Here is a 21053-nt window from a genome sequence, read left to right on the forward strand (position 1 = left end):
ATTTGTGTCTGGCCCTGGGACTGGATTTCCTCCTGGATGAAGTAGGGGATAGAAACACTACATGGCCGTGGGTCATTGTGAAGCTCTTAAGTGATGTACTCAAATGCGCCAGCCAATTAAAGCCCAGTGTGCACACACATCGACGGTTATGGACAGTTTCCTGGCTTATTCAGAGTCAGTTGTTTTTACTACACAATATAAAATGTTCTTTCTCATCTACCCAGCTTTTCACTTCTATTTTAGGCAGTCACGAGTTTCAGAGAATTAGTTATTGCTGAAGATAAGTTCATGAAGACCCTGGGATACATTCCTTCTTCTTTTCATGGATCCACTCCTCTGCTATTTATCTTTAATTTTTTATATTCTGATTGTAAAAAAATTGGCATGTGGGATCATTTTCAAGTATTTTTTTCTCCCAGCCACGCCATAAACATTGTACAAGCAGTGTGTGTTTCTCAGGGTAACCACCTTTCAAAAATACCCTGCTGGGTTGTGGCCAGTCCTCAGCCATGTTCCCAGTCAGTCCTCTGAGTATTATCAGTGTGTTGAGAAATCTGGCCTCTGCTGTATCAAGAGGTATGCAGCTTGGTGGTTTCTTTGCATGGTGCCCCGTTTGGTACATAACATTTAGAAGAAGCTTCTCTCGTCCCGTATCGCCGGCTGCCACCGTGAGAAGAGTGCTTGGGGACAACACTGGAAAACCTGTATAGTTATTTCTTTCATCCTCTGCTGTGGGGTTAGCACGGCCTGAGTGTTCCGGCCAGACAGCGGGTTTCAGTCTTCCTGCTTCCAGTTTAGTGACATGACCTTCATGCACTTGGGCCTGTCTGGGACAAGGGAAGGACTTTGCTGCACACTAGGGCTACCTACCAGCTCTGTTCCAAGCACCCACCATTCAGTCTACTTTTGCATCTCATCTCATGGCTTCTCTCCTACCAAAAGGTGCGAGTTATTCTAAACTCATTTCTTTTTTCAGGCCCAGGGAGGTACTGAGTTGAGTTATATTCATTTTGTAACTATCCTTTACTATTCATTTAAAAAGAAATTAAAAAAAAAAAAAGGTAAGACAAAGATGTTGGTAGGGCAAGGGGAGGGTGTTGCCAGAATCGGACAAAGAAATGCCATTTTAGGTTTGCCAAGACATTGCATTTTCTTTTTCAAGTGGCTTGATTCTTATTGAGACTGAATAACAGGGAATTTCTGCTAATGAATGAGATGTCAACCCTCACATCAAAATACTGCAAATCAATAGTTATAATGAAGCAATAATTGATTTGGCTGCTAACAAAGTGGCATTTATATAGCTTTGTGAGTGGGTGCTTATTATATACCGGCCTTCCGAAGATCACTCTGAGTAGAAAAGATCGTACAAGTTTAAGAGGAATGGGCAGAGCACCCCCATTCGGTGTGAGTGGCCTTCAGATGAGCCGAGCTGGGGCTTTTGGAAACTGTGAGTGCAGGCTAGTCTCCACTGAGACTCTTGATCCTGGGCAGCTGGGCTGCAGGTAGGAAGCTGGCAGGTGTGTGAGAGTTCAAGCAAGTGGAGATTGGAGGGAAAGTAATCTTAACTGCCTCTGAGGCTATTCTTGGGAAAGGGCGTTCTCCTCTGATACTAACATGAAGAAACAGTTTTTTCCATTGTCGTGGCTTGTGAAATGGATTCAACTCGGTTATAGTTCACCGTGTGTCCCAACACTCCAGAAAGGCAAAGTCATAGTGCTGAAGAGCCCTTGAAGACCCAAGGGAGATTTTACTCTGGTTTTTCGATGACTGTGCCCACCCAGATAATGATATTTGAGATAAAAAGAAAAGTTAGTGTAAATGGCTACCTTGGATGGTCTGTGTATGTAATTCCTTCTTAGAGTAGGTTTCCTCAGTGGATTATGGTTCATTTTGTTTTGGAGTGTTTATTAGAGGCGATGCTGGTTTTTATCCAGTAGATCCCATTATTTGGGAGCTCTTCTGACCCAATGCATGCTGCTCCCAACTTAATTTTGGAATGCTATCACAATGTAGTTGTTTGAAACCCAAAATGTGTTTCTCCCCTAGAAAGCGATGTCGGAGGGGTGCTTAGGGCTCTACTTTAATATAAACCCGCACAAATCTGTACCCCAAACAATAGTATTAGCACCATGCTTTTATTAGTGATCTTGGCCACGGTAGGTGCTCATCACTTAGCAGCTGTGTGATTTTTGACAGCTTGCTCCCATCCTTAAGTTTCAGATTTCAGTCTGTGAAAGGAAGCAGTAATAGTGCTGGCTTCATGGACTGGTGGTGAGGTTTAAATAATTCACATACAGTGTTTAGTTTGTCGTTTTTATTATTATTACTATAGTTTGGCCACCGTTGCAGTGAGTAGGATTTCATGAGTTGACTTTGGAGGCTAACCAACACTTGTCATAATATTCCTCCAGGAAAAAAAAAAAATCAGTTTCCTGTGCTTGGCAAGAAGGGACTCTGGTGTCACTGAGAACATCCTCTTGGTTTTTGCCAGAGCCACCGTGGACTTGTGTAGCCGGTTCTGACTTTCACAGGTTCAGCTTTCATACAAACCATGCTTGGTTGGTCTGTCAGAACCCCGACGGGTTGCCTTGCAATCCTTTATGCTCTTGCGTGTTGAAGTACAGAGTGATATTTACAGTGATGGGGAGCGGCTCACACACTGGTTTGCAGTTTAGTCTGGTGAGCACGGCTAGGTTTATTTGTGCTTCTGGGTTTGGCACTGCAAATATTTGCATACTCTGTTGCGTTTTTTTCCATGTATTTTTATTTATGTTTATTTATTTGTTCATTGTTGTTGTTGTGTGTGTGTGCACGCACGCACCACACACATGCTGCCGTGTAGGTGCCATAGCATGTGTGTGAAGGTCAGAGGAACGCTTTGAGGAGTCCGTTCCCTCTATCTACATTTACGTGGGTTTTAGGGATTGAACTCAAGTGGTCAGGCTTGTGTGGCAAGTGCCTTTACCCACTGAGCCATCTTGCTGACGCTGCCATGTAATTTAATTCAAAGGAGGGGGGTGAAATAATAGGTGTTTGTTGCTAAGAAGCATAGGCCTCTTAGACTTTCATTTCAGAGAATCATGGTTCAAAGTGGGTTTTTTAATTTTTCAATACACTTATTTATTTACTTATTTTTGTGTATATGAATGTGTGTGTGTGTGTGTGTGTGTGTGTGTGTGTGTGTGTGTGTATGTATGTATGTATACACAGTACGTGCCATGGTGTGTGTGTTGAGAGGTCAGAGGTCAACTTGCAGGATTCTGTTCTCTTTGACCATGTAGATCTGGAAGCTCAAACTCAGGTCATCAGGCTTGGCTCCAGGTGACTGTGCCCACTAAGCCATCTGGCCAGCCCTTCTAGACTTCATTTTGTTTGGCATCACCTGGAAAGCATTAGGCATGCCAAAGGCAATCCAGTATTCATAGACAGAGCCTGGGTATGAGGTGCGAGAGAACGGTGTAACTGGAAGTTTCTCCGGTCCTACCAGGTTCTGTGGTTGGGACGAATCTCTCCCACTTGTGTCCCGCAGCCACTTGGTCCCAAGTAAACACACAGAGGCCTATGTTATTTACAGACTGTATGGCCTATGGGTCTGGCTTCTTGCTAGCTAGCTCTTATAACTTAGTTCAACCCATAACTATTAATCTATGTATTGCCATGTGTTCTGTGGCTTTACCTGTGTCCCATAACATGTTGCTCCTTGAAGGGCAGTTTGGCGTGTCCTCTGCCTCTGCCATTCTTCTTTTTGTCTCTCTCTTGGATTTCCCACCTGGCTATAACCTGACTCACCATAGGCCAGAGCAGCTTCTTTATTAACCCATCATAGCAACACATATTCACAGCATACAGGAAGACCATCCCACAGCATTTCCCCCTTTCTGTCTAATCAAAAAGGAAGGTTTCAACTTTAACATAGTAAAATTACATATAATAAACAGTTATCAAGCGAGAATTACAGTTACAATATCTAGTCCATTTGTATTTGGCAAACTTAAAGAAAATACTCTATCATCTATCCTATTTTTATGAGTCTAAATTTTATATCTAATTTATCTTTTATAATAACTAAGGGAAGTTATAATTATAACAACCTAGTCTTCAACTCCATCAAAAACCCCAGAAGGATCTAATATTACCTAAGTAAACAGGAAATGCATTGTAAGCAACTTCCACTATTCTGGAAATGACAGAGACAGCTGGCTGCCTGGACAGTCACCCAAAATTCCTCTGCAACGTTGGGGCATCCATCTTCAGTCTACAGGCCTAGCGTTTCTCATTGCTTCTCCCCATGTCCTATAGAATATCTGGCAGTCTCCTCTGTGGACCAGGAACCTAAATGACCATCTCTCCTTGCTTTGGCAAAATTCAGTGGTCATTTTCCTATGGGTCCTATATGTCCAGTTTATACAACTGAGCAAGGGCACTTTTTTTGCCCAGTGATTAACTTTTGCCACAAAGAAAGCAAACTCCATTAATGGGTTTCTTTGATGCCCATCATCCTCTTTGAAGTAATTGGTGCTGCCAGGAGCAGATGTGTCTCATTGTCTAGAGAAGTCAAAGTTCTTAAAACATTTTAAATGCCATATTCTGTAGTTCTTGAAGTGTTTGAAGATTACCTACCTAATTGAAATATATCTATATATACCTAGAAAACTTAACATGACTCTAAGTTTGATTATCATAGATGACTAATTATAATCTGTATTTCTTAATTATACATTACAATTAAAAATGAGTTGCATAAACATAATACCTTAAACAAGAGTAGAAATATATATACAGCACAACAAAATTAACTTTAAATTTGTATAAATAAACTAAAATCCATAGCAGTGTAAAACATTTCAAACAAGTTCTTGCTCTTTAAAAGTAGATTTAATAATCTACCCTTTCATCCTATCATATCTATATCCCCTTTTCTTCTTTAGAAAGAGATTGCACTTATAATCAACCTCCTTTTAATGAAAATAAACATTTATAAACAATATTTTGGGAATTTGGGCATAGCTTCTCATGCTACTTCCTGCTGTTTGGGTCGCTGGCAATCTCATGGGGAGACTGAGAAAATTAAGAATTATAGTTAAATCTTGGCTGTAGTAGTCTGTGAGTCTGTATCGACCTTTCAGGGGGTCTTGGTTGATCAAACCATATTGGCCTAGAAGTAATCCATAGGTTCTCATCTGCTGTGGAAACAATAGCAGAACCTCTTTTCCAAAGCAGTGTATCCTTAGACACAAATTTTGAAGTCAAGATACCTTTAAAATATACATATTGGTTTAACCGAGCAGTCTTTACAGTCAAATGTTTTCCTGCAGTGCGGTTTCTTTCCAAAATATTTTCTTTTGGAAAATTTCAAACTGAAAATTATGAAGGAGTAAGAGAGAGCAGTACAACATCCCACCCCTGCCCCTAGCATCTATGGACAGACATCCCACCCCTGCCCCTAGCATCTATGGACATCCCACCCCTGACCCTAGCATCTATGGACATCCCACCCCTGCCCCTAGCATCTATGGACATCCCACCCCTGCCCCTAGCATCTATGGACAGACATCCCACCCCTGCCCCAGCTATCTGTGTGCACCCCACCCCTGCCCCTAGCATCTATGGACATCCCATTCCTGCCCCTAGCATCTATGGACATCCCACCCCTGCCCCAGCTATCTGTGTGCACCCCACCCCTGCCCCTGGCTGTCTATGGACCCCCCACCCCTGCCCCTGTGTGCACCCCACCCCTGATTTTAGCTGTGCCCACAGTTCACCCCTCAGCTTCCACATGTGCCCAGTTTGGTCTCACTCCCCTGCTCCCCATACCATCTTCTTCCTGGGAGATTTTAAAGCAAGTCCTAGTTTGCAGCGCTTCATCAATTAATATCTCTGTGTACATTTCTAAGAAATAAGAACATTAAAGCAGGCATGGCCGTGTGTGTGTGTGTGTGTGTGTGTGTGTGTGTGTGTGTGTGTGTGTGTGTGTGTGTAGGGGGGGCACTAGAGAGTAGAGACAGGTGGATTTTGGGAACTCACTGACCAACCAGACTAGCCAAAACAGCAAGCTTCGGATTCAGTGAGAGAGCTTGTTACAGAGAGAAAAAAAGGGAGCCATGGAGGAAGACACCCAGGACCACCCTCCTTCCTCATGTGTATGCACAGTATGCTAGTGCGTGGGTATGTGTGTATGCATACTGGCACACACATGTACCTATATTACACACACACTATCATGAAATGGGGGGGAATAGTAACATCCAGTGCTCCTTACTCTCACACCTAATAAAATCACCAACAGTTCCTTAGTAACAGCCAATACCCAGTTAATATTCAAACTTTTCGGGTTGTCTCCAACTTTTTCTAAAGAAGTTGATTTGTGCAAATTAGGACCTCAGCCCACACTTTGTGTTTGGCCTTTGTCTCACAGGGGTCCTTTGTTTCCTGGCCGTGTTGGAGTGTTATTTTTTTCGGTGGGAAGAGCCTCTCCTACAGCATGGGTCACTCTTCTTTCCACCAGGGCCAGACTAATCCTTTATTCCATTCGTATACAGGGAGGCCAGTCCAGGGAACCCCCACTTTCAATCCAGCCAGGTTTAGCAATGGAATCTGTGATTTGCACACACCCTCTGCTCTCTTAATATGAATCTAGAAAACTCATGATTGAAACCCACTTGGAAGTAGTAGTCTGTTACTATTTAAGGTATAGATTGCAGCCACAGGCGGCAATACTAACAGACCAATTTTATGGTATTCCCATGATGTCTATGTGCTAATTGTTGGCATTGGCTTCTTCAGATACTAAGTATTACATTGCTGGGGCAAATTCAGGTAGGTGAGGGTTTAGGGGTACCTCCCTGAGTCTTGTGCTGTAGAGACAATGAGGCAGACAGTGGTAACAATGCTGTTTAACATGAGCTGGTAGAGATTACCCTTATGTCAAGCACCTTCACTGGGCTGGAGCTGAATTCTGGGCTAAAGTTCTTCTTTTTTTAATTGAAAATAGATTCCTCTCTTATATAGTACATTCCCGACTACAATTTCCCCTCCCTCCACTCCTTCCAGCTCTCTCCAGCTCCCCTCTCCTCCAGGTCCACTGCTCCTCAGAAAAGAGTAGGCAGACCTTCAAGAGAACAACAACCAAACAGGACAAACCAGGACACATTAAGACAAGGCAAAGGCCCTCATATCGAGACTGGACAAGGCACCCCAGTGGGTGGAAGGGTCCCAAGAGCAGGCCAAAGAGTCAGAGACACACCCGCTCCCACTGTTAGGAGTCCCATAGAAACACCAAGCTAACAGCCAGGGGCTAAAGTTCTTTTAGGTGTCAGTGGGTTGCTGAGAGTGGCGTGGCCTAGCTTCTGGCATGGCGTGGAAGGAGGCTGACTCACACGTTTGCTTGTAATCTAGGCTCAAAGAACGAGGTCCCTGGAAGGTCTAAGTAGGTCCAGGCAGCACCATAATGGAAAATGTTTGTGCAGTGGCAGGCCTGTAGAGAGTAAAGGAAGCTGTCAGCTTGGGGACATCACTGCTGTTGAGACCCTGCATTGGCCTTCTGCGTCTTCAGGGTAGTTACCAACGTTCTCCATCTTTGACTGGAGTGAGGTGGGATGTCAGAGTAATTTTGATTTGGATTTCCTTAAAGGCTAATGATATTGAATTTTTTTCATGTGTTTGTTAGCCGTTTGTGCTTCATTCGAAAAGTGTCTGTTCAGTTCATTTGTTATTTATTGATTGGATTGTTTGTTCTTTGGGTGTTTAAGTTTTTTGAGTTCTTTATAGATGCTGGATGCAAATTCTCTGTGCAAAGGTCTTCTCCCATCTACTCTATTGTTTTTGTTTTGGTGTGGAGAATCTTCTTAGACACTTTTCATTTGTGTCTTGAGGCAAGATCTCACTGTTTAGCCTCGGCTGGCTTCAAATTCAAGATCTTGTTCTTTTAGCTTCTCAAATGGATGCTGAGTTGGCAGGCATGTGCCACTTCGTGAGGCACAGAAGATTTTAATTTGATACAGTCTGATTTGTCAGTTGTTATTATCTCCTGAGCCAACTACTATAAAATCAATATAGAGATTCCTTAAAAAAATAAAAATAGAACTGTTACCTGACACAGCTCTATCCCTTCTGGGCACATACCCCTAAGCGTCAAAACCAGCGTATTGCTGAGACACCTGTGTGCCCATATTTCCTGCTGCAGTATTCCAAATGGTCAAGTTATAGACTCGGCTTTGGTGCTTATCAACAGATGAATGGATAAAGAAAATGTAGCACATATACACAGTGGACTTGTAGTCAGCCATAACAAGAACAAAACTATGTTAGTTACAGCAATGTTGATGGAGCGGAGCTCTTGTTAAGTGAAACCCGGCAGACTCACAAAGACAAGAAGCTCCCACTTCTGGGCATATGTAGAACGAGGGGCAGAAAATGGATGTGAAAGCAAAAGAGGGACTATTAGGGATGTGGAGGGGAAAAGAGAAAGTGGGGGGGGGTTAAAAAAGGCATATGAAGGGACAAATGTGTTCAAAGGACACCACATGCATGTACAGAAATGGTATAGTGTGGCTTTGTATAAGGATTCGCTGTAGAGCACACAAAAATAATATGGGCATATGAAAAGTGGGACTCTAGAAAGATTGAATTAGATAGTCAAGTTTACTTTGTACAGTGCTTGTCATAGAACTTGGCAAGTAGTAAGTATTTGAAACATGACTGAATTACTAGATAATGAGACAATCCCAGGTGAGGACATACTACTCTTACTCTGATAAATAGACACAGTATTAAACCAACTCCTAAAGACGTATGGTTATACCCATACTTGACTGAGTCTCTCAACTCTCATCAGAGAGCTTCTATTTGCAGTAGACAGTAAATCACACAGAGACATACAACTGGCCAAGGTGTAGAGACTAAGAGACTGAAGAATGTCCAGCCCTAAATAGAACATATATGCTGTGCTCCCCGTCCCCCGCCAAAGACTCAGGGATTGCCATGGAAGATGGGTTTGGATGAAGCAGTGTCTTTTGGACACAGCAGGGCAGCCGCACGCCTGAACTCACAGTGGGTGTGACAGTGTGCACAAAACCCGTGTCAGCGTGAGCCGGACTACATCCCAGCATGGAGAAGGGGTTGGGGTTTGGGTGTGAAGTCTTCCGCTTAGCCAAGGAGCTACTGGCAATTGTCAGATATTGGGAGAAAGAGGGTCAGTTTTTTTTTTTTTTTTGTTGTTGTTTATTTTTTATTCCTAAGACTGTTGTCCCTGACCAGTTAACTCACTCCAGAAGAAGGCCACACACATTCGAGAGTATTTGGTCAACCCATTATTGGCCTTGATAGAATAAAAAAGACAGACTGTTGGGTAATAGGGAAGAGGGTGGATTTAGGGAGAGTTTTTGGGAGATGGGAGTGAATATTATCAGACCATGAAGCTGTCAAAGAACTAATTGAAAATAAGGTATTGAGGTGAGGGAATTCTATCAGAAGTGTTCAAGTGGCATGCCGTGCCATATTAAAATAATGGTAGAAAACATGAGAGCCAAGAGGTGTACTCACTCAAAACTTTACTTCTACCCCTGGTGTTCCTATTTTATAGGGAGTCTTAGTCTTGGTAAATTTACAGGCCTTGGTCAATACCACACTGGGGGAGAGGAGTAAGAGCTGAGGATAGGAATCTCTGTGTGTGAGAACATCATCATGAAACCCGTTATGTGATATGCTGACTAAGAAATTTAATATGAAACTGCTTAAAATAATGAACAACTTGAGTGTCCTTAATAGCTGCCCCTGTATTGTTGCTGGTCTTCAAATCTTTCAGTTAGAATCTTCAGCGTTGTGTAAGTCAGTCAGACCAACTGTGACAGTGTCCAGATGGAAACAATGCATTTATAATATGATGCTTAGCTCCTTGCCTGGAACTTAGGAAGACCTTACCAAATGCCAGCAGCCTCATCCTTGCCAGTTGGGTGGTGTTTCAGGATGGGCAGTGTGAACTGTCTGGCTGCCACATTGGTGAGAGAGGGGAGGGGAAGCCCTTTTCTGATGTCATTTCTGTGTCAGAGGTGACCAGGGCAGAGGCTATACTAGATCAAGTGCCATGTGGCTGACTCCTAGCCTTGTGTCCTAAAAAAAAAAAAAAAAATCCCTGCTTTTGAGTCCTTACCTGTCTGCCATCTTGAATCTAATCTTAGATTAATATACATTAATCCAAAGTAAATGTATATAGAATCATAGACTAATATAAGTGTCAGTGTGACGTATTTGTGACATTTACTTATTGGTGCTGCCTGTGGACTGACTGCTATAGATAATATATCACTGACCGAGTTGAAATGTCTAGAGTTTAAGATTATATGAATGAATTACACAACATGTAGCCTTTGGGGCTGTCACTTTTAGCATAATCCCCTAGAGATACATTGTCTTAGCATGTGACTCAGTGGCTCATCTGTGCTTCCTGCTAAGCCATATTCCATGATATGGATGGGCTAAACCCTTTTAACCACTCACCTATAGAAAGGCACTTGGGTCAGTTCTAGTTTTTTTTTTTTTTTTTTTTAAGCTATTATGAATAAAGCTGCCAGGAGTATTCATGTCCAGATCTTTGTGTGAACTTATCTCTGGGATAAGTGCCTAAGAGGACAAAGGAACTTTTAAGGCAATTCTAGAATTATGTGCAGCATGATCCTGCTTTGGGTTGCAGTTTTACTTTTTATTCAGCCTGAAATCTGATTTCATGTGGGGCCACATTTCCCTGGCCCTTGGCCTGTGTCAATGACCAAGCTGATTAGGGAGCTCCTGAATTGGGAGGGAGGTTTACTGTTTACTCTGTTTTGTGGCCTGCAGATCTGTGGGAGGCAGGGCTACCATCAATCACGCTTGTCAGTTTTTCTGTGTTGATCTCTCTCTCTCTCTCTCTCTCTCTCTCTCTCTCTCTCTAATACATCTGTCTAAAGCTTCAGCAGTGTGCATGCTTAAGCCAGTGACCACATTGTTCTCTCGCACTTCCTGTGGGGATGCTAGGCCCTCAGGGAGCTCTGTGAACTTTTGAAGGGAACGGTTTCAACTTTCCCTCTCAACTGCCTGCAGTCAGCTGTAGTGAACACATGCTGCCAACAGATGGCAGTACACTTTGCCGTGCCGAGACATCTCTTCTCTCGTCACCTGTGACTCTTTGACAGGCCGATGTTGTTCTGTCTGTACATGTTGCAAATCCGGACGAGACATTTTTGCAAAGCAACAAAAGCACCAATAAAATGCTATTGGTTAGAAAGAAAAACTCAAAAGAAAGCGTCGTGTCTGCAGCGAGCATCTAATAAGAGTGATTCTTCACCTCTTAGAAGTGATGTGGATAGGGAACGGCTTGGGAACGCACGTGGGAGTGGACAGTTCTGGAGGCTAGGTTGATCGTTGCGTTTTGTGTAGTTCCTCAGTAGAAAACTGTGACGTGCTACGTTCTACCTCTCATCTGACTTAAGACCAGCCAAAGGGCGGGCATAGCCTAATTTTGAGCTTTGAGACCTGAAATACCTTTTGGTCCACAAGAAAAGGTCCCCAGCAGCATAATTACCACAACAGCAATGGCTAATATGAAACCCTTCATTCTCAGTACTTTTCCACTCCCTATACATGTCTGTGCCTTAGGGCACGTGCGCACAGCACTGTTTAACGTTTGCTGTGTACAGGAAAGCTTTTGTAAAGCCAGAGGTGATGGGGTTCGTTGGATGTCATAAACAGACCAAGCTGGCAAGGATAAAATAGAATGAATTTACATACAAGGTTAACTCATAAAATTGAAGCTGCGTGCACACATTGACCCAGTGATGTCAGACTCTAGTTTGGACATGTTGACAGCTGGAGTCATCCCGCTCCCTGGTGCCATCTCTGGAAGCAGTCAGAAGTCCCCGACGGCACTCATCTTTGGCCACCCTGGCTCAGGCAGGCTATGGAAGATAGGGGCTGGTTTTGGACCCTGACGACAAGCCCTAGCATGGCCCCTCTCCGCTGTGGCTAGCACACTGCACTTACAGTGTGTGTGTGTGTGTGTGTTCCGTGCACTTAGATGCCACGATCCAAGAACCCACCCAGAGTTGCCATCCTGCAGTGACACGGAGGCAGGTGGCTGCAGCTCAGGCAGCTAGCCGCCTTTTTGCTGGTGCACCCCTTGGCAGAAGCCCCAGGCTAAGAGAGAACTGTGCTGCCTGAAGTTCTAACTCCGAAACCAGATGCTGTTACCATAGAGACAAGTGAACTGCTACCGTGGGAGGCACGGTGGTGGTGGTGGTGGCAGCGGCGGCGGCAGGAAAGGATGGTAGAGGGAGGCAGGAGGGCAAGTGAGGCGAATCTCAAGGCTAGCATACCCGAAGACCTTCAACCTTTAGCAGCACTGGGACTAGCAGGCCGGTGTTCTTGAGACTTGTGGGCTGGCGGCCTGCCACTTGCTGACTGGCTGAGTGGCAGCTGCTGGCGCTGTGAGTACTAGTTGGTGAGCACGTTGGCAGCTGGCGCAGGCTCAGGGGGGTGGGATCTCCCGAGGGCTGGAATGTGGATGGGTGCTTGGGGCCCAGTGGCTGACAGTTCTGCACAAATGTTTCTCGTGCCGGACTTAAGTCACCCTCACAGGCCTGCTCAGTGATTAGGACCGGCTGGTGAGAGGCCTGCCCATTTGGCAGACCATTTGACACGTGTTCCAGTTAAATCGTTTTGCTATCCCAGAATAACGGAGACTATGAACAGCCCCATCATGGGTCTGGACTTGTATGGCAGGGGTATCACTTCTCCGATCAGAGCCCAGGTGGAAGGAAGGCCGCGTTGACCCAATGTGGATTTTTACCCTGACTGGTGTGACTCTTAACCCCCTGATGCTTGGTGAGGAGCTTCCAAATCAGTTCTGAATTCTGCCTCATGCTAGTGATGTGAGCAATGCTGAAGCTCTGTGGAAGCACACTTCCTCCTCATTTTCAGCAAGAATGCAGGGCACGTGCGAAGGACATTTTTAAGGATGGGTTTGGGGGCCTGATTAGGGACTGGATGAGTTAATTTCTTCCAACTGATTTATAGAGGGGAAAATGGTTGGGTCAGCCACTTTGCATGGTATCTCTGTCTTACTAATAATAGCCAGCAACTGCGAAGAGGACGTAAGACTGAAGAACTGATATGTGTCATGTAAAGATGGGGAAAGCGGGGAAATCTCTCTGGTCTGTGGAGAGGGCCAAGTTCACCAGGATGACCTTGCTCTTGAGGCCGAGCAAGGGCTGCCAGGTTTTATGTTTTCGCTTTGTTTCACTTGCCCCTTTTCCGTAGAGAGGAGGTCTGTTTTCAGGCGCTCTGCATGATCCATCAGAAAGAAGGAAGTTCTGATGACTTGCTATGTATAGGCTTGAAGGGAATGTGAACTATGCATCAAAGAGCCAAGGAATGCACCAATCATGACCCCCACTCCCTACTCAGACGGTGGGGCTGGGCAGTGTTCTCAGCTTGGCCAAGAGGGCTTGTGCACTGGCTTTTCTACCTTCCTTTCCAATCGTCTCTGGCTTTCTTGTTTTTCCTTTTCTTTGGCTTGTGGCATGCAGTTTTGGAAAAGGCTTAGATTTCGAGGTTAAATGTTTTCTTTAGAAAATATATCAAGAGACAACAAAATATTTTCGGACCCGCCCGATGGGTGAGAGCGTCCGAAGCGAAGTCTACATTTAGTTGTGTTAAATTCAGCATGCTGACTGACCTGGGGTCAGTTCTGAGAAGAGATGAGGGACAAACTCTTCTATTTTTCCAAAGAGAACAGGGCACAGTTAGGGTCCATGCAGCACTGTAGATCTCTGGGATTTCGTTCTTAAAAACTTCAGTGGCGTTTTCAGAAAATATCCTCATTAAGCTGTCATCCTTATCTGTGTGTACAAATGCTGGGTAACTAATGGCTCCTTGCACTTTGGACTGGTCCCTGACCTCCAGGGGAAGTCTTTAAGAAGGTCGATGTGACTGTGTATCCCTGGCACTTCGAAGCATGCAGGCTGCACGGTAGATACTCAGCTAATATTTACTCCCCTCCTCACTGCGGGGAGGTAGGAAAGAGAAGAGGGAGCAGACGAGCACCCTCTCTGTTCCTGTCTTCCCCCAACACTGAGCATGGCCTGTTTCAACCGCTTCCTCCATGTTGCCAAAGCCAGACTTTGCTTCCCCATCTCTGTCTCTCTCAGCTTTCAGGTGGGGTTCTCTGCTCTCTCTGAGTTCCCTGATGTCACTCATACCCCACGTACACTTGCCTCACTGCCCGATTTGGGGATGTTGGTGTGTTTTAACAGATGGGCTCAAGTCTCCTCCCTTGGACCTGTTCTTCCTTCCTGCATGAGTGCGTCTGGTAATAACCTCAGCCCCAGCTTGGTGCATGACCTTTGCCATGTTTGAGTACCAGCCGCAAGTCCCTCTCGTTCCAGGCCCAGGCGGCTGCGATCCCATCAGCAACGTTTTATGCGCAGGGTGCACATCTCAGCCTTAGAGTGTACAGAACGGACTCTCTTTCTCACACGGTCCCCTTGGTTCTTGTGCTAGTTTGGGAGTTTCTTTCGCTCCCTAACCATGTGTTTCCCACGCCACAGGTAGAGCGAGCCTTTGCAAAAGGGAACACAGACCATACCTTCCATTTTGACTCCCTTCTCCTGGCTTGCATGACCCGGTTCTCTCTAGTGTCATCTGTACAGCTGACCCCTTGCTGTCTAGACCTTACATCAGTTCCTGGGTGGTGCTAAGCTTTCCCACCCCAGGGCCTTGTCACTTGCTGTTCCCTTGGCTTGGAAGGCTAGACAACCCGTGGGGCTTCATCACTCTCTACAAAGATCTCAGTGCTGCTCTCTGACATTATCTTGTTCATTGTTAGGGTTTTTTTTTTTTTTAAAGGAACTTTTTGTCTTATTTGTAGATTTGTTCCCCTCCCTCTCAAGAGTAACGGGAATATAGCAAGCAGTAATTAAATATTTGCTGAACCCGTGAGTAACGCTGTATCATTTAATCTTCCTGGGAACCCAAGGCTCAGAGAGATTGGTAAATGGCTTGGCTTCTTAGTCTTTAAGGTATTTCATTCCCACTATAATCCTGCTGACTGACCCATATCTTGTTTATACATTTAGTTTGAGTACAGAGAAGTACTCTGACGTGTCGGGATGAGCCGTCTTGCATGGGGCTCATATCCCCAAAAGAAGACTCTTGAAGGGTCCCAAAGTCCTATGTTTCTTTCCATCCAAGTCCTAGCCAGGCCTAACCCTGCTTAGCCTCTGAGATTAGACGAGATGGGGTGCCGTCAGGGTGGCATGGCTGAAGACCAGTAATGAATTTCTTAATGACATCACTCTCCAGGGCTGGTAAAGGGAAAAAAAGGGAAGATTTAAAAAAAAGAAACTTATTTATTATAGAATGTTATTATGTGTGTATATATATCTCTGCCTCAGTCAGTCTGTCTGTCTGTCTGTCTGTGTCTTTGTGTGTGGAGTCAGTTCTTTCCCTCGCCATGTGGGTTTTAGGGTTCAAATTCAGGTCACCAGGCGTGGAGGCAAGCACCTTTACCTGCTGAGATACCTTACTGGCCTAGAAAACCGCATTTATAAAACCAATTATTGTGTGCTAAGTTCGATGCTGAATGCTTTTAAGTTTGGCACCTCATTCGAATCTCAGAGCAATCAAGGCAGAGTTGACAGTATTGTGTTGAGTCACTGTGAAATTGATATGACTACCCTAATTTTATACAAGGAAAAAAAAAGTCCCTGTGGTTCAAAAAAGTTAAGTACTTTGCTCCAGGTGGCATAAGTACTAAGTGGTTGAATTAGATTTCTGTTTTTTGCTTCTGACCTTTTATGCAAAGGTGATTTCTGGGTAAGGGAGCTATATTCCTAAAATGGGAAGGGAAAAGCTGAATTCAGTGCACCTCTGCCTAGACTATAGCAAATATTTGAAGCACCAGAGTAAGTTATACAGACCATATAGAAAACAAACTCAAGCATCTCCAGTGCTTGAGCATGCGACTGGATGACTAGAATCCAGAGGGAACATGTGGTTCTCTGGCAAGGCTCATATACGGGATGACATAGAGCAGCTGTCCCCGCGAAAGTCTTCTTTGTTACAAGACCCGTACTACACAAGCGGCATTTGAGCAGTTCAGGATTTCTTTCTGCTTCCACTATAAATAGAGTTCATGGAATTCTGTATATGAAAGTTAATGCAGTGCGACGGAGCCAAGAGTAAGGGAATAAAGCTTCACTCATTCTGTAAACTAGAAACATGTTTGGCACCGGGAGACTGAAAAAAAAAAAAAAAAAGAAAGAAAAAAAACGCTGTCGTTCCTTGGATAGATTCTGAGGTCTTATTTAGCATATGAAATTGCAGAGTAGATCCTATTATGTAAGGAGACAGGAGGACAGCATAGCGTGGTTACAAAATGAAGAACTTCGTGCCCTTCAGAGAAGAGTTAACAGTGCATCCAGCGCACAGAGAGACACGTGATAGGAGTGTGGAAATGAATGGATGGGTGGCATGTATATGTGCCTACTGCTGTAGCCCTGGTGCTAGATAATCCTCAGATGTCAGATTGCTGTAAGGCCAACATGTGACTCAACGCTTGCCACTCAACACAGAATCCTGGGCTGGTATTAAGAGGCTGGCTGCAAGCTAGGCTCCCACTGTGCATTAGACTAACTCCCTGTCGCTCTGTGTGTGGGTGGGTGTGCATGTGCTCCTAGGAGGGTATACATTTTGTGCAGTGGGTGTTTAAAGAGCTAAGCACCGAAACTGGATTTCCACAAACGATCATCACGAACACTCCAGACACATCAAACTTCCTCTCTTGGTATTTTTTTTTTCTTCTTCTTCTTTTGCTTTCATCTCTGTTTTTCTCTTCTGCAACTCCCCAAAGGGAGAATCTCCCTTACCATCCAGCCTTCAAGATTGGGATTATTTTCTATTACCTCTCCATGTGGCTGCCCTCTCAAGGTTAGAACTGAAGCTATGTGGGGCCAGCACATTCTCAAGCACCAGATGAGAAGAGCTGCGTGAAGGAGTGACAGCCACCAGAGGAAGAGGGACTCTGCCCTGCAAACATGAATAACAGCTTGCAGGTTAACCTGCCCAGAAGCTGGGCTGCTTCAAGTGGCTCACTTCAGGAGAAGTCTGAGCATTCTTTTTTTCTCTTCTATTACTATAGGATGGAGGATGAAGCTGTTCTGGACAGAGGGGCTTCGTTCCTTAAACACGTGTGTGATGAAGAAGAAGTAGAAGGTGAGCCCTTTGGGTCTGGGAAAGTGTGTATTTATTATATCCATGTGCTCTGTAGATAACGGCATTCATATATTTCATACATCTTAACATTTTAAAAGTTAAACACTAAATCTTGCCGGTGGAGTTTCTTTAATCTCCACATTTTGCTTCAGCACAGGAAGTAATTCTAAGAACTTTATCGGACCCTCAGAATTGAAGTCGGCAGGGGCTTACCTGGGACCTATTTTTTTTTTTACGGTGTTATTTTAAAGTAGGTGCTTGTGTTAGCTTTGCCTCTCCACCAGAAACGAATGTTTTACTAGATAATTCTAGGGAGCTGCCAGATCTACAGAAATGTAATTGTTAGCACCTTCTACTATTCCTTTTTTTGGAGCTTACAGGGGGAGAGAAACAGATGTTGCCGAAGGAGAGAACGATAATCATTGTTGTAGGGAAAACAGGTCTAAGCCGAGGGGGATGAGAATGGTTGTCATGGACAAGTCTTCGTTCAGGAAACACAGACAAGCATTTTCCATTTAAAAACTCCCCGGAACCTCTTTCACTAATGTTAAAACTGAAGAAGAGTTCTATTTTATCTGCTGCCAACATACTTCAGTATGTGCTTCTTTCCCTCACCTCCTGACTTACCAAGAACATCAGGGGCGTGCTGCTTGATTGGTAGTGAGAAGGCAGGGCTTCATTAATAATTTTGGAAGTAATAATGTGAAGGCATCACAAATACATAGTCTGTTATTGGTATTTAGTACGAGATTTCATAGGGCAGTCAGGGTTAGAGGTAGCATCCAAGGAACCTCGTAGATGAACGATGTGATTAGTTTCTCCTGTGACTGTCACTTGAGAGACAGTCCCCTGTTTTGGAGGCTGTGGACTGACTGGTCCCTTTGGTTAGCTTGTGCCTCCCCAGAGCCTTGGCAAAGAGGATGGTGAGGCTGAGAAGGAGGAGGTGGAATTGTGTGTTCTGAAGCAATGCTTCAAGCAGCTGGAGCCCCAGGTCAAGGGTGTTCACGCTCCTGTGCTACTGGGAACAGCCCCAGCACAGTGGTTGTTACGTGGTTCCTCATGTGTCTTTAGTGAGTTTCTTCTGCCCTCTGGAAGATTGGCGCTCCCTCTGCCCCACCCCCTGGCTTCCTACACTTAAGCACTGGAGACTGACTAACAAGAATTGGATGTCGGAGGTTCTTAGGAAAACGGAAACTGCAGTATTTTCTTTCATATTGTTTTATGGGTTCCTTGCATTTTTTGCACTGTGACGATGGGAAAATGTGAAGTTGGGGAAGGCAAAAGGGTAAAACTTTGCTTCAGTGCTGAAACTCATTGTAGCCACTGTCATTACCCCCGACTGTAAAAGAGGAGATAAAGTCATCAAGTTAGAGCATAAGAAATAATGTAGGCTTGATGAAAATGCTGGTGTTTTAGAACAATTAAAGTGAAAAAAACCTTGGGAATGGGAATGTACGGTGTGCACACATTCTCCTTTGGGAACAAGGTCCCGGCTGAGTTCTCAGGAGATGTAAATCTCGAGTCCTGGAGGTGCTTTGGATCAACAGCACAGTACTGCAGTAGATGACTGCCCTCTGGTTCTTAAAGCTTTGTCTACAAAGTGTATTTCCTGAATTATTTCCCTTGATTTTCAAGCAGAAAATTAATCTATTGATCATAGCATAAATCATAATATAAATAACACATACTTCTGTAGCCAGCTTTCTTTGGGAGAGAAACAGAAAGGCAACCAAAGGTTATAGAAGGTGCCTGGGTCAGTGCAAGAAGTGTGCTGGTTTTATGGCCACGAAGCTTGTACTTTCTGTTCTCATAGGGCATCCACATTACAGTCACTCTTTTGCATTGTTGGCCAGTGCGTGATCGATCCCTTTTATTTCAAGGCATGTTCAGTTGTCTGTATTTGAATCCTAGGCCTTTTAGGATGGTGGTTGCTTATAGTGGAGTTGGTGTGACCTTCCAACAGTGGAAATATTCCTACAGTAGACAGGTTGGAAGTTGTGAACTGCTTCTTTCTCCTTCGGTACCTTCCATTCGGCCCTCTCCTCTCTCAACTGGCTTCATCAAATCGGGCTTGGGGGCATGCAAATGCAGTATTAGCTCTGGGTGAGAGTACAGAGAAGCTGAAATGGACCAAGGGTTCATGGCACATCTGTGGGTCCCTTGATTGAGTGAGGAAAGGGATGGTGGTTGGCTTCTGATGTAGATCGACTTTTAAGTGGGGATATATTTCTCAAGGTTGTGAGTGGATCTCATAATTGTAATTTCATAGAAAAAGGCATTATTGATGGGGAACAACATGTTACTTCCTGAATAGCTGAGTCTTTGACACACTTAAGCGGGAGTAAATACTGGGGCTTCAGGATGGAGAGTTCAAAGGACAAGGAGCTGGAGAACCTTTCCTGTAAATTAACACTTACGTTTCCTTTGACCCCAGAAGATTGTTTGTTTTCCTGCTAAGATGACCACGACTAAAGCATGGTCACCTTAGCAACACACCTTGCAAAAGTAAGCTTAAATACTTTGCTTTTTAGTGATTTTCCTAAGTTTTAATAACTGAGGTCTAGTAGCTGTAGTTACTTTGACATGTTCATATAGTAAAGATAGTTCTTAGAATCCCCAAGGTGGGATGCCTGGATTCAGTTCACTGAGGCCAGAAGGATTCCAGGTTCTCTCCGAGCTTCTTCTAATGATCTTCTGGGGCTGCAGCGACTGAGACTTCAGACCGTGCCCCCAGTTCACCTTGTTCAGCTTTTCTCTCAGTGGGCGGCACAACACTTAATCCTCCTCCTAAAGTCTTCATAGAGAACCGTCAGCTGCAAAACTCCCCGAGAGCAGAGTGAGTCAGGAGAGGAGTCATCTTTTGTTTAAGTAATGAACTTATCCATGCCACATATATTTAAAGACTTGAACCTTGTTTTCATAAAATCTCCCCCATGTGTTAATGGCATTCTGAAAGGGAAACCAAGTGCCAGTTGTAATCTTGGAAATAAATGGAAGCTTTTAGATCTGTTTCTTCACTGGTTAACCTTGCACTGGGTGTAGCTTGGCAGTTCATATTGAGCGCCAAGTGTATCCACTTGTAGGAAGAGTTCTGTGATTCGGACATGGATATCTGCTCTGAACCCAAAATCCTGAGCTGCTTCTTGGGCACCTCTGGATAGAACTAGTCAGTAGATGATAAACTGATGTTGTCAGAGCAGCCTAGACCATGGGAAACAACTACTTGGGTTTGATTTCAGGGGAAATTGCCAGGTTTTGTTGGTTAAGCCAAGTTTGAGGTAGCTCCCCCCCCCCCCCCCCCGAGGAAATTGTATGGATAGTTGTTTTTCCCCCAGAGGAAATTGTATAGGTTATAAAAAAAGACACCTTGGGGATGGCCTTAGTGGTATGTATCTGTAATCTCAGCACTTGAGAAGCTGAGGCAGGAGGATCAGGAGTTCAAGGGCAGCCCAACGACCCTGTCTCAAAAAATAAAGTCAGCTTGGATTTTGGATCCATGTGATATAAACAGATTACTTAATATTCTCATATTTCGCAATAGGGGAAAAGAGCAAACTCCACCTTATCCTTTGAGATAAGGCCTTGGCTCTGCTGGCCTAGGTAACTCCCCAGCGGCCTTGGCAGCTCTGACTTCATGAGGAGGAGCCTCTCCTTAACTTTGAGTCCAACTAGCAACTCAGGAAACATAAAGAACAGCAGGACAATATGGTCTGAAATGTCGATGTAGCTGGAGCTTGGTTGGAGCTTGGTCGGTGCTCTCTCAGAGCAGTTAAGGCTGTATTGTGGTGTTTTCCCTCCACTTCAAAGCT

At 44.4% G+C, this 21053-nt stretch overlaps 1 protein-coding gene across 3 annotated transcripts in view; it reads left to right on the forward strand.

The window, feature by feature from the left end:
• The window catches only part of Slc4a4 (solute carrier family 4 member 4), a 337951-nt gene that overhangs the window by 28661 nt on the left and 288237 nt on the right, over positions 1-21053 (forward strand). For 2 of the 3 annotated variants that reach the window (XM_052735335.1, XM_052735337.1), the window contains exon 2: positions 17171-17244. In XM_052735335.1, coding sequence (XP_052591295.1) covers positions 17172-17244 — 73 coding nt within the window. In that variant the 5' untranslated portion in view covers position 17171. Of the gene's footprint in view, positions 1-16609; positions 16817-17170; positions 17245-21053 lie in introns of those variants that run through there. The other variant, XM_052735336.1, reaches the window with a different exon arrangement.

Source organism: Peromyscus californicus, unplaced genomic scaffold (assembly GCF_007827085.1).
Source record: "Peromyscus californicus insignis strain IS unplaced genomic scaffold, ASM782708v3 Scaffold_13__1_contigs__length_99412109, whole genome shotgun sequence".
NCBI classification, from domain to species: domain Eukaryota; kingdom Metazoa; phylum Chordata; class Mammalia; order Rodentia; family Cricetidae; genus Peromyscus; species Peromyscus californicus.